Genomic DNA, 13,125 nt, shown 5'->3' with positions numbered 1-13,125 from the left:
CATTGAAAACCTTTGGGCCATCGTCAAGCGGAAAATTCGCGACAGAAAGCCTACTACGCTGGACCAACTGAAGCAGAACATCGCCACTGCCTGGGAAGCTGTGAGTGCGGAAACTTGCGACAAGCTGGTCAAATCGATGCTGCGGAGACTTCAGGCAGTCATACAAGCCAAGGGGGCAGCCACAAAATACTGAGAAAGTGATGATTGTAATTATAATAAAAATTATTCTAATTCAATGAAACGGTTTCTCCATTATTCTAATTCAATAAAACAATTGTTTTAAAGTGTCACAGTTAAATGGCCTAAATGGGCCTTTTGGAAAGCTCAGCTGAGCAAATTTTTTTCCAGGTAACGAGTTCTGTGATTAGTCTAACGAGTAGGACAGGTGCGGTGAACACCTGATTTGCTTTCTGCACAAAAAAATGCATTCAAAGAATTTCATGATTGCACTATTTCAAATTATTCTAATTCGTTGACCAGCACCTGTACATGCATTACATTGTTTAAGTTTACATAAATATACAGCACTTAATATACTAAATGGAACAGAAATATATACTAATAATATACTGAATAAATAAAATAAACACTAAATACATAGAAAATAAAACAATAGGATTGTCCAAGGAAACATACAATTTTTTTTACGAATATATTAGGTAAAGGAATCTAAGATATTTAAATACACAATTACACTATCTCACAAAAGTGTGTACATCCCTCACATTTTTGATGTAAAAAATGTATCTTTTAATGGGTCAACACTGAAAATTATACTTTGGTATAACAATGTAATTAGGCTGTACCCTCAAAATAACGAAAACTTCCGCAACAAGAATAAGTACATCCTTAGATGAAAATGGCCAAATTGTGCCCAAAGTGTAAATATATTGGAAATCTATCTATATCAGTATTGGCCCCACAGATGCTCAATAGGTCTGGAGACAGGCTTGGTCAGTCCATCACCTTTACCTTCAGTTTCTTTAGCAAGGTTGTGTTTGTCTTCGACATGTGTTTTAGGGTTGTTATTATGTTGGACTACTAGAGAATAGTGCATTATGTAATGCAGGGGTGTCCAAACTACAGCCCACGGGCCATTTGCGGCCCGTTTCCTGTTTTGGAGCGGCCCACGAGGTATTTTAGAAATAGAATGAAAATTGGCCCGCTGTTAAGCAGTTTTTTATAATCTGCGCATTTCTAGCGCAGAAAAAAAGGAGCAAAAGAGTCTAAAAGCAGAGAGAGTGCGCATTTCTAGCACAGAAAAATGGGGCGAAAGAGTCTAAAAGCGGAGAGAGTGCGCATTTCTAGCGCAGAAAAACTGACCAAAGAGTCTAAAAGCGGAGAGAGTGCGCATTTATAGCGCAGAAAAACGGAGAGTCTAAAAGTGGAGAGGGTGTGCATTTCTAGCGCAGAAAAACGGAGCAAAAGAGTCTAAAAGTGGAGAGAGTGCGCATTTCTAGCACAGAAAAACGGGCCAAAGAGTCTAAAAGCGGAGAGAGTGCGCATTTCTAGCGCAGAAAAACAGAGAGTCTAAAAGTGGAGAGGGTGCGCATTTCTAGCGCAGAAAAACGGAGAGTCTAAAAGTGGAGAGGGTGCGCATTTCTAGCGCAGAAAAACGGGCCAAAGAGTCTAAAAGCAGAGAGAGTGCGCATTTCTAGCGCAGAAAAACGGGCCAAAGAGTCTAAAAGCAGAGAGAGTGCGCATTTCTAGCACAGAAAAATGGGGCGAAAGAGTCTAAAAGTGGAGAGAGTGCGCATTTCTAGCGCCGAAAAACGGAGCAAAAGAGTCTAAAAGCGGAGAGAGTGCACATTTCTAGCGCAGAAAAACGGAGAGTCTAAAAGCGGAGAGAGTGCGCATTTCTAGCGCAGAAAAACGGGCCAAAGAGTCTAAAAGCAGAGAGAGTGCGCATTTCTAGCGCAGAAAAACGGGCCAAAGAGTCTAAAAGCAGAGAGAGTGCGCATTTCTAGCACAGAAAAACGGAGAGTCTAAAAGTGGAGAGGGTGCGCATTTCTAGCACAGAAAAACGGAGAGTCTAAAAGTGGAGAGAGTGCGCATTTCTAGCTCAGAAAAACGGACCAAAGAGTCTAAAAGCGGAGAGAGTGCGCATTTCTAGCGCAGAGAAACAGAGCAAAAGAGTCTAAAAGCGGAGAGAGTGCGCATTTCTAGCACATAAAAACGGGCCAAAGAGTCTAAAAGCAGAGAGAGTGCGCATTTCTAGCGCAGAAAAACTGACCAAAGAGTCTAAAAGCGGAGAGAGTGCGCATTTATAGCGCAGAAAAACGGAGAGTCTAAAAGTGGAGAGGGTGCGCATTTCTAGCGCAGAAAAACGGAGAGTCTAAAAGTGGAGAGAGTGCGCATTTCTAGCTCAGAAAAACGGACCAAAGAGTCTAAAAGCGGAGAGAGTGCGCATTTCTAGCGCAGAGAAACAGAGCAAAAGAGTCTAAAAGCGGAGAGAGTGCGCATTTCTAGCACAGAAAAACGGGCCAAAGAGTCTAAAAGCAGAGAGAGTGCGCATTTCTAGCACAGAAAAACGGGCCAAAGAGTCTAAAAGCAGAGAGAGTGCGCATTTCTAGCACAGAAAAATGGGGCGAAAGAGTCTAAAAGCGGAGAGAGTGCGCATTTCTCGCACAGAAAAATGGGGCGAAACAGTCTAAAAGCGGAGAGAGTGCACATTTCTAGCGCAGAAAAACTGACCAAAGAGTCTAAAAGTTGCCGTAATTAAGGAGTTTAATATTAAGAGACATCATGAAATTAAACATCAATTTGATCTAATCTTAGTTTACACAACACTGTCAAAGATAAAGATAGTAAATCAAGTAAAATGGTGTAAATGAAAGTAATCAGGAAAAATGTATTATTTAAAGTGGTATATTTCGTTATTTGTTTTATTACAGAGTCGTTGGCCCGTGACTTCAAATATATTTCTCCTTCTGGCCCCCAACAAAAAAAGTTTGGACACCCCTGATGTAATGAATTATGTAGTGAATTAAATTCGAAGCTTTATTCTCTAATTAGTCAGCGTTTACTCACCTCACAGCACTGCAGGTTTGTGTGACGAGTTGTCGACGTCTTGCAATTAGCGTCAGCACCTCCGTGAGCTTTACTTACCCATAATACTCCTCTCTGTGTCTTGTAGCAGCTACATTTACATGCATCTTCATGAAAACAAACATCAACTGTAATTCTCACATACGCTCACGCCTACATGCATGACTTGCATGACGGTTTATTCAAAGATACATAAATACAGCAGCATTTCATCATCAGCCCATCAGTGGTGCAACACCACTTTGCCTCATATATGTTTATATATGTATAAACATGTCAGTGGTAAGCTTAGATTCTCAGTATCCTGTTGGTCACACACATGAAGCAGTCTAATTAGACTCTAATTAGGTGACATATAATTGTTGCGTGAAACGTGAGTGCTCTTTCATTTCTTTGTGGAAGTGAATTATTATTAACAATTAACTAACATTTTATAAGTCAAAGTCAAGTCAAAGTCAAAAGGGTTTTATTGTCATTTCAGCTATATACAGAGTACACAGTGAAACGAAACAACGTTCCTCCAAGGACCATGGTGCACGTAAACACAGTGTAGACAGAACAATAAGTGCAACAGTACAAAAGTGCAGACAGACAATACAACACAATACAGACAAAGAATAATAAATAACAAGACAGTGTGCAAATTTTGCAGTGTGCAAAAAGGACCAGGTGAGGTAGTAATTACTCTATTACACAGTGTGCAATAGAGTCCAGTGAGGTAGTAGGGTTTTTAGTGCTTTCCATTTTCTGGGGTAAGTGGGGTAAGAGTGTGTGTGCATGTACAGAAAAACCATCAGTTCAGTCTCTGCAGTTAAGGAGTCTGATGGCTTGGGGGTAGAAGCTGTTGCAGAATCTGGTCGTGCTGGACCGGATGCTGCGGTACCTTCTTCCCGAAGGCAGGAGGGAGAACAGTTCGTGTGAGGGATGAGTGGGGATGAGTGGGGTCATTCACAAACTTCAGTCAATTTTTAGCCCATTTTTAATGGTGCTGTTTTTTTTTTCCTTTGCATTGAACATGCACAGAGAATTAAACAACGTAACTAATTCAATTCAATTCAATTTTATTTATGTAGCACAAGTTGTCACAAAGCTGCTTTACAGAGAAAAACAGGTCCACGCCTCTTATGAGCAGCACCACAGAGATGACAATTATTGTGGAGACAACAGTGAAATCTTAAGAAATCTTAGGAGGAACCAAGACTCAACAGGCTCAGTAAAAACAAATAACAGAAGAAAACAACAGTACAGAGAGATAATGTGGAGCTATAGCTAAAGCTAATGTAACAGGTACTAATGTATGACACAGCGGGCAGTGAAGAGCCAGGCTGGGCAACATCAGGAACAGATGGGCATCTCCATGTAAAAGAGATAGATAGAGAAAACAGAAAGGCAGAAACATTGAATAAGTTGACTGCATTTATGTAAAACAGAGGATGTAAAACATTATCAGAGTGTGATTGATATCTAATGACTCCGGCAGGTCTGAATAAAACAGCCTGACTAAAAGGAGAGAGTCAGAAGGTAACATAGACACAGAGGCACCCTGAAACACCAGTAACTGAGGGCAAATACTCTGTTATCTTACTTAAGTAGAAATGTTGGTTATCTATAATTTCCTAAAATAATTATTTTTCAGTTGACTTTTTACTTCTACTCCTCACATTTTTACACAATTATCTGAACTTTCTACTCCATACATTTAAAAAATAGCCTTGTTACCCTTTTTTAATTTCAGCTTGTTTTTATTCAGGCATCTCATAAAAACAAAAAAAAAACAAAAAAACTTTGATATGACAGCTTTTGTCCTTAATAACATTTTTACCCCATACATTACTTTTACTTTTATACTTTAAGTAGTTTTGAAACCAGTACTTTTACACTTTAACTAAAAAGTAAAGAGTAAAAAGTAAAAAGTTTAAGTTGATACTTAAACTCCTACAGATGTTGTTAGATTTTTATCTCTAGTATCTGTATTTCTATCCGAGCAATGAATTTAAATACTTTTGAAAAGTATACCTTTTCCAGGAAGCATATATTAGTTGTTTCCTTAAAATCTCTCCAAATGAAGGCTGTGTTTTTTTTTGTATCTTTATTTAATTTGCATGAGACTCTCTGTAACATTCTCTGTTTAAGTGTGTGCAGTTAATGAGTAATTAATGTGATTTTATGTTATGTTAAATACTCTAAATTGATCTGGTGTGTATGTATAAAGTGTATGGCATGTATGTAAGTTTATGTGTATGACTGGGCCCAGGTATTAATTGACACTCTGTCCTGGGTAAATGCTGTAGTGCTGGATGCAGTCCTCCTGGTGGACGGTTGTTTCTGGTTGAGAGTACGCTGTGCGCTATTGGCTGCTGCTTCTCACCAATGTATGGATGAGTGCTGAGTAGAAATGGTTTGTGTAAAATGTGTAAAATTTTCATTTATTTCATTTAACTTCATTTATTAAGCCTTTATATGCATTATTTCCCTATTGGATACATTTTAATCTTAATATAGACTTAATATAGACATAAAGATCATTTTAATATAGACTTATATTTGACATAATACCCACACTTATGTAGTTAAGGTACTGTGGGATTCAATAATATTAATTAATGGTTAACCAGCACTCTGTTGTGTAGAGAATAGTGCACTCAGGCTGAAATCTGTCCAGGAGCTCTGTGGTCGGTGATGAATGGAGTCCACTGATCCCAGGACAGTAGCTGGTGTTCAGTCTGTAACTGCAGGGAGGTTGATGTCATGCAGTAAGCAGATAATGGATGAAGTGAGTACAGGAGGTGTTTGTACTGAAGTGGAGGGTGAGTGACCTGTATATACACTGTATTTACGAGACATGCCCAGTGACCCACACTGTGAGAGTTCAGCCGTCATCATCCCTGGCCTGACCTGCTGTATTCTCCTCAGTAACGCTCGTCCTGCAGCACAGCACGTGAACGTTATGCGTTACAGGACTCACTCTCGGCCTTGTGAACGTGTGTGAGAGAGAGCTGTGATACCGAACGCTCTGTTTGCTCAGGGTAAACAGCAGAACATGCTGGATTGATCAGTAACTTTGCTGCTCTGATGTCTTTGAGTCTTGAGTCAGCGATGACTGTAAAACTGCTCAGATCATTACAGCTCATAATGTGTTAATAATTTTATTACACTGTGAAGCTGTTTTAAATGCGTTAAAGCTCACCTTCCGCGAAAATCCGATTTTTCTTGTTTTTTGTGGAATACAGTAGGTCTCTCCGAGTTGAATGTGTACACCTGCACATTAAACTGTTTTGCAGCCCCCATTGTCTGCAGGAGCTAAGCAAAGAAATCCCCCCTCCCCCCTCCGAAAAACGGGTGAATTTTGAATTATCTTTCTGCCTACGTAGGCAGAAACTCACAGACCAGCCCACCTTGGCTCGAGAAACTCCCAGAGGCGGAGCTGAAGCGACGCAACATCACTGCTCATCAGTTAGGAGGTGGGAGGCAGTGGGCGGCAGAGCGGTGGAGGGGCGTCGCAGTGCTCCTAGCCAATCAGAGGAGAGATATTTGCATGCTGTTTGCATGTATGAATATTCATGAGCAAAGCTGGAATCCGGTCATTTTGGACACACCCCTAAAACAGTCCATTAAAAAAGAGCTATACAGAGACACCTGAGCACTTTTTTTTTACAAAAACGGCTCACATGTCATTCATTCATACTAGAGACCACAACTAGACATTTTAAAATGAAAGAAAAAACGACGGAAGGTGAGCTTTAAAGATATGACTAAAGATGTGGGGTTTATGATCAGCTTTATGTGTGCTTTATGCTCACTTACGATTTGGATTTTTAGTTCTTGCATACGTTTTTTTATTTGCAAACAAACTATTGTTTCCTTTGCATTAAATTGAAGTAAATCTCTTTCTACTGCGATTCTCTCTGCAGCTTCTTTATGCAAAGTAAATGTATAATCTTGATATTCCATTTTGAAAGCTACCAGCACTGCTATAGTTAATGTAGTGTGGTGATTTTGGGCAGCAGGCTGAGCTGCTGAATGAAAACTGTTAATCATTTATCGCAGGTTTATTCTTAGCTGCTCTTAAAGGCCTGAAATGTCTTGAACTCTGTGCTGGAACTGAGCCAGATTAGAAAGCAGAATCTTTCTCAGAGAGAGAGAGCTGATCTGCGGTGCAGCGCTCGCCCCAGACTTCTAAACCTGCTGCACCGAAAAGAGGAACAGAGAGAAAGAGAGAGAGAGAGAGAGAGAGAGACAGCGGAGCAGAGCGACCACCAACACCACCACTCTGATCTCACCACACAGAACACGCTTCCCAGAGAGAGAGAGACAGATCTGCTCCGTCCACCATTAATTACTCAAACACAGCCAATTACTGAGAGAGAGAGAGAGATACAGAGAGAGAAAAAGAGAGAGAGGGAAAGAGTGTGTGTGAGAGAGAGAGAGAGATAGAGAGAGGGAGAATGAGAGAGCGAGGAAGATTCAGAAAGACAGAGAAGGAAAGAGAGTGTGAGTGACTGGAGAGTGTGTGAGTGAGAGAGAGATACAGAGAGAGGGAATAAGAGAGGAAAGAAAGAGAGAGAATGATTGGGAGAGGGAGGTAAAGAGGGAATGAGTGAGAGAGAGATAATGAGAGAGAGAGAAGGAGAGAATGTGTGAATTTTGAGAGAGGGTGAAATAGATATATAAAGAGAGAGGGAAAGAGAGATAATGAGAGAGAGAGAGAGGAAGAGAGATATAGAAATAGAGGGAAAGAGAAAGAATAAGAGAGAGAAAGAGAGAGAGGAAAAGAGAAGGAAAGAGAAGGAGAGAGGGAAAGAGAGAAGGAGAGGGATAGAGAGTATAGCTGAAGTGCACTGGAGCAGCACGACCCAGGAAACCTCTAAATCCTCTCGCTCTGTTCCTCTGTTTCAGCACAGAGTGGAATATAGAGGGGGGGAATAACCACAGAGTTTATCGCTGCAGTTCAGACAACGACTAACACAGCAGAAAAACACAGCAGAAAAACACAGCAGAAAAACACAGCAGAAAGAGTGACAGGAGGACGGAAAAGAGAGCGAGGAGTGGAATTACATCATGTTTAGTGGTGCTGAAGCAACAGTTAAAAACCTAAATAATCACAGTTTGCTCTGACTAATCGTGATTAAACACATATTTTCATCTTAACACTTTTAATACACTTGAAACTTCAATAATGTATATTTAAACATAAAATAAATTATCTATATTTAAACAGTTAATTAATATGTTTCTAGGCTCTGTAAAAAAATTGTGAAATATGGCAGAGTGTGTGTGACCGAATGTGGGGCCAATATTGCATTAAGGTTTCCAGGTTAATTGTTTGTTTTAACTGTAAATGTAATTGTTGACAACACTAATTGTGTAAAATAATAGTATTCAAAATTGGAAGAAAAAGATCAGCTTTTCTATATTTTTATTTATTTTAATTTTATACTCTGATTTGTTTAAGTCAAATTAAGTATAGCGATTAAAATGTTTGAGTAAAATGAACATTGTTCTTTCATTCTATAAACTACAGACAACATTTCTCCCAAATTTCAAGATGGCTAAAATAACAAAAAAAAAAGATGCAGAGCTTTCAGACCTCAAATAATGCAAAGAAAACAAGTTTATATTCATAGTTCAAGTTTTATATTCAAGTTTTAAGAGTTCAGAAATCAATATTTGGTGGAACAACCCTGGTTTTTAATCGCAGTTTTAATGCTGGTATCATCTTGGCATCATGTTCTCCTCCACCAGTCTTACACACTGCTTTTGGATAACTTTATGCTGCTTTACTCCTAGTGCAAAAATTCAAGCAGTTCAGCTTGGTTTAATGGATGGTTTGATGGATCATTCATCTTCATCTTGATTATATTACAGAGGTTTTCAGTTTGGTAAAATCAAAGAAACTCATCATTTTTAAGTGGTCTCTTATTTTTTCCAGAGCTGTAATGTATCTGTTTTTTGCAAATTAAAACGAAAAAAGGAAAGCAGGAAAGATGAAAAGGAAGAATTCCACCGCTCTGTTTACACTATGATCTCAGATGAAAGGGAGGGGAGGGGTGGGGGAGGGAGGGGGGTGGGGGAGGGAGGGAGGGAGGGGGGTGGGGGAGGGAGGGAGGCGGGTCTCGTGATATGTGTGGGGGGGAGGCTTGATAGTCGTGTTCATAACCTTTGGAATTTACTCTGACTTACTTTCTATTTTTTCCTCATCCTCGCTCCGTCCTGCTGCCCTGCTCTCAGTCCTGCTGTCCTGCTCTCAGTCCTTCTGTCCTGCTCTCAGTCCTGCTGCCCTGCTCTCAGTCCTGCTGCCCTTCTCTCAGTCCTGCTGTCCTGCTCTCAGTCCTGCTGCCCTGCTCTCAGTCCTGCTGTCCTTCTCTCAGTCCTGCTGTCCTGCTCTCAGTCCTGCTGCCCTGCTCTCCGTCCTGCTGCCCTGCTCTCAGTCCTGCTGCCCTGCTCTCAGTCCTGCTGCTCAGACGTGCAGTCAGAGATATGGAGCAGCAGCAGCAGTAATGTGCTGAAACACGTGATGAAACCCAATACAGAGTTATTCAGTCCTCAGACTCTCAGGCCTGAGCCGCCATGCCTCCACAGCTCAGAGGAACAGCGTGTTTACTGTGTTTACATGTTCTCAAATTAACGGCTCGGCTACACAGACGCTGGTTAACTAATCTGCCTCAGAAAGCTGAGGAGGCAGACTGGTATTCTCGCATGCTTACAGAGACCAAGACAAAACCACTGACTGCTTCTTATACAGCATGTACCAAATAAAACAAGAAGCCTACCTGATGCTGAGCAGCTATATTTACATACAGTACCAGTCAAAAGCTTTAACACACCTTCTCATTCACTGTTTTTCTTTATTTTCTACATTGTAGATTAATATTAAACACATATAACCAATTAAGGGACGCAAATGTAATTACATTGTAAAAAGTAAAAAGTGGGATGAGCTGGAGCTTCACAGCGTGAAGGAAAAGCAGCAACTATTGTTCAGCACCTCCAGGAACTCCTTCCTTCAAGACGCGGAGAAAACTATTCCAGGTGACTCTCCCTCATGAAGACACTGAGATTAAAATACTAAGAGTGTGCAGGTCTGTCCTCAAAGAGAAGTGTGATACTTAGAAAAATCTAAAGTATAAAACATAATCTGGTTTATTTAACACTTTAAACTGTTTACAGAATAATTCTGCATGTGTTCCTTTAGAGCTTTAATGTAATCAATATTAAATTTACAATGTAAAAAAAATCATCAAAAGAAAGAAATCTAAAAAGATGTGTCCAAACTTTTGACTGGTAGTTAAGTCAAGTCAAATCGTCTTTATTTAGACAGCACATTTTAAAAGACTTATTCATTCTATGTGTTTATTTTAAGTGCTTTGTTTGTGTATCTACTGGATTTTTTTAAATGTTCAATGTTCAGTATATATTTATATTTCTTAAACTGTAGTAAACTGTAGTATTTTGTATTTTTTTCTATGAAAAGCAAGAAAAAATACATTTAAGCAGCTGAATGTTTGCCAAAAAAGTGCCAAAATTTTGATCTGATTGCTTTTGTGTTATTTAGGAAATTAGTGATTTATTGATTATACAGCTCTGCAAAAAAATTGATGAGTTTCTTTGATTTTACCAAATTAAAAACCTCTGGAATATAATCAAGAGGAAGATGGATGATCACAAGCCGTCAAACCACCAAACTGAACTGCTTGAATTTTTGCACCAGAAGTAAAGCAGCATAAAGTTATCCAAAAGCAGCGTGTAAGACTGGTGGAGGAGAACATGATGCCAAGATGCATGAAAACTGTGATTAAAAACCAACCAGGGTTATTCCACCAAATATTGATTTCTGAACTTTTAAAACTATAAATATGAAATTGTTTTCTTTGCATTATTTGATGTCTGAAAGCTCTGCATCTTTTTTAGTTATTTCAGCCATTTCTCGTTTTCTGCAATTAAATGCTCTAAATGACAATATTTTTATTTGGAATTTGGGAGAAATGTTGTCTGTAGTTTATAGAATAAAACAATAATGTAAATTTTACTCAAACATAAACCTATAAATAGCAAAATCAAAGAAACAGATTCAGAAACTGAAGTGCTCTCTTAATTTTTTCCAGAGCTGTATTCATACAGCAGTCAGTTTCCTTCCAACAGTCTGATTGGTAGGGCTGTGGTTATTTGTTGATTTTTATAATATGTAACAATGCATTACAAAGATGGCAAGACATGAGTTGAGTCTTTTAAAGATTCTAATAACTAACTTGGAAGATCACAGCTAGAACATTTCAGACACAATTTAACCCAAAAAGGCTTAGATCAGCCCGATTTCAGGAGTCTGGAGAAGACATGAATGAGGGTGTGTAAGAGTTAAGTCTTACACAGATGAGGCGAGTGTGTGACAGCCAAAGTGGAGCTGTTTCCCATCACACCCCTACAGCCAGAGATTCCATACACACACACACACACACACACAAACACAAACACACACACACAGCACCAGAGCACTAGAACCTGGACAGAGATACAGACAGTCTCAGACCTCCGTCCTCCCAGTCTGTGTGGAGTTGTTGGTGGCAGGAACCATGTTCACCGTGAACGTCTCCTCCTCCATGCCTATGGTGAGGTTTAGTCTGGAAAGACAAGCCGAGAAAAGCAGCTTCTTCAGGACCGAGCAGAGGCGCAGCAGGTAACTGTTAGAGCGTGCTTTCTCTGAACGCCTCGGCTTCTTTATATGCTGTGATTTTTCAATGCAATCTGAGATTCTAATGATGAAGCAGATTAAAAAGCTTTCAGACTAGCTGGCTTTGCTTTTGTAAAATTTAGTTTAAAGTGGACATATTATTCAAAATTCACTTTTCTGTGCTTTTGTATTTCTACTTGGGTCTCGACTGCCCCTATAAACACTAGAATCACCAAAAAAAATCCATCCTCTCTATCCATAACAGACACAGCAGGTGGTTTCGGAAGGTTTGAAGCGGTTAGCCATGATGCTAACAGTTGGTCTCAGCAGGATTGGAGCTTTATTCTGTTATACAGCAATACTTTTTTACATAGCAATGAATCTTTAAACGTTGTAGCTGATATTATAAATATTTGTATTTTATATATATATATATATATATATATATATATATATATATATATATTAATACATCAACCAGTTTCAACCTCACAATCTGATTGGAAGGCTGGATTAAATTGTTGATTTTTATAATGTGTACCTGTGATGCTAACAGCCAGTCTTGCGCAAAATTTGAAGCAGCAATATTAACAGGTACAGCAGCTGAGCTCAGAAGGTTTGGAGTTGGTTAGTCTCAATGCTAACAGCCAGTTTCTGCAGGATTAGAACTATAAACAGACACAGCAGCAGGGCTTAGAGAAGGGAAGGCGTGCCAAATGCTAGCACTTTGAGGGACTTTAATAGTTGTACTGGCAGAAGACGTGTAGTTCTTCTTTAAACTATGAAGGAACAGTATTTAATGGAAAACATGAACAGTGTTCTGTGGAAATCGAAGATTTTGGAGGTGTGTGTGTGTGTGTGTAAGTGTGTGTATTTGGCTGAGTTCCTCTGGATTCGTCACGATTGGTGTTTGTTAATCTTCAGCGAGTTTAAGAAGCGTTTTCAGTCGTCCAGCTCTGCAGCTCAGACTCCCCAGTATGCCAGAACTGGGCAGCCTGGTCTGGGATGCCGCTCTGCCTGCAGATGAGTCACAGCAGCTAAAAGCGACTGCAGTGGAGTGGTCAAGCAGGAGGCAGGAATGAGCTCAGTCTCAGTGTGTGAGCGTTTTTTTTTTGAGTATGTGTTAGATAGAAAAGTGTGCGTGTGCCGGGAGAACAGACTTGCTGTTAAGCTTCATATAAAAATGAAGGCTTGCCAGTCTCATCAAGTCATGACTAAAAGCAGAGCATTGTTTAATGTGACAGTGCTATTCATCTTCATCTCCTCTCTCTATTCACTGTGTATTAAACACTGTATTTTGCATAATAAATCACAGCCCTGCTTTATTTCCGGCGGTTATATCAAAGCTTAGTAAAACCTGCACTTAATTTATTAAACTCTTCCCGCCCTACCAAGCATGGGGATCGCTTCCT

General features: G+C 39.7%; 1 protein-coding gene across 9 annotated transcripts in view; it reads left to right on the top strand.

Moving 5' to 3' along the window:
* The window catches only part of dlg3 (discs, large homolog 3 (Drosophila)), a 171,051-nt gene that overhangs the window by 118,648 nt on the left and 39,278 nt on the right, over positions 1–13,125 (top strand). Inside the window, exon 1 of one of the 9 annotated variants that reach the window (XM_022684292.2) lies at positions 11,537–11,719. The exons of the other annotated variants lie outside the window; for them this stretch is intronic. Coding sequence (XP_022540013.2) covers positions 11,616–11,719 — 104 coding nt within the window. The 5' untranslated portion in view covers positions 11,537–11,615. Of the gene's footprint in view, positions 1–11,536; positions 11,720–13,125 lie in introns of those variants that run through there. 9 annotated transcript variants of the gene reach the window in all.

The sequence above is a fragment of the Astyanax mexicanus genome, chromosome 10 (genome assembly GCF_023375975.1).
Source record: "Astyanax mexicanus isolate ESR-SI-001 chromosome 10, AstMex3_surface, whole genome shotgun sequence".
In the NCBI taxonomy this organism is placed as follows: domain Eukaryota; kingdom Metazoa; phylum Chordata; class Actinopteri; order Characiformes; family Acestrorhamphidae; genus Astyanax; species Astyanax mexicanus.
Note: the sequence above shows the minus strand (reverse complement) of the source record. Positions and strands in the feature narration are given on the sequence as shown.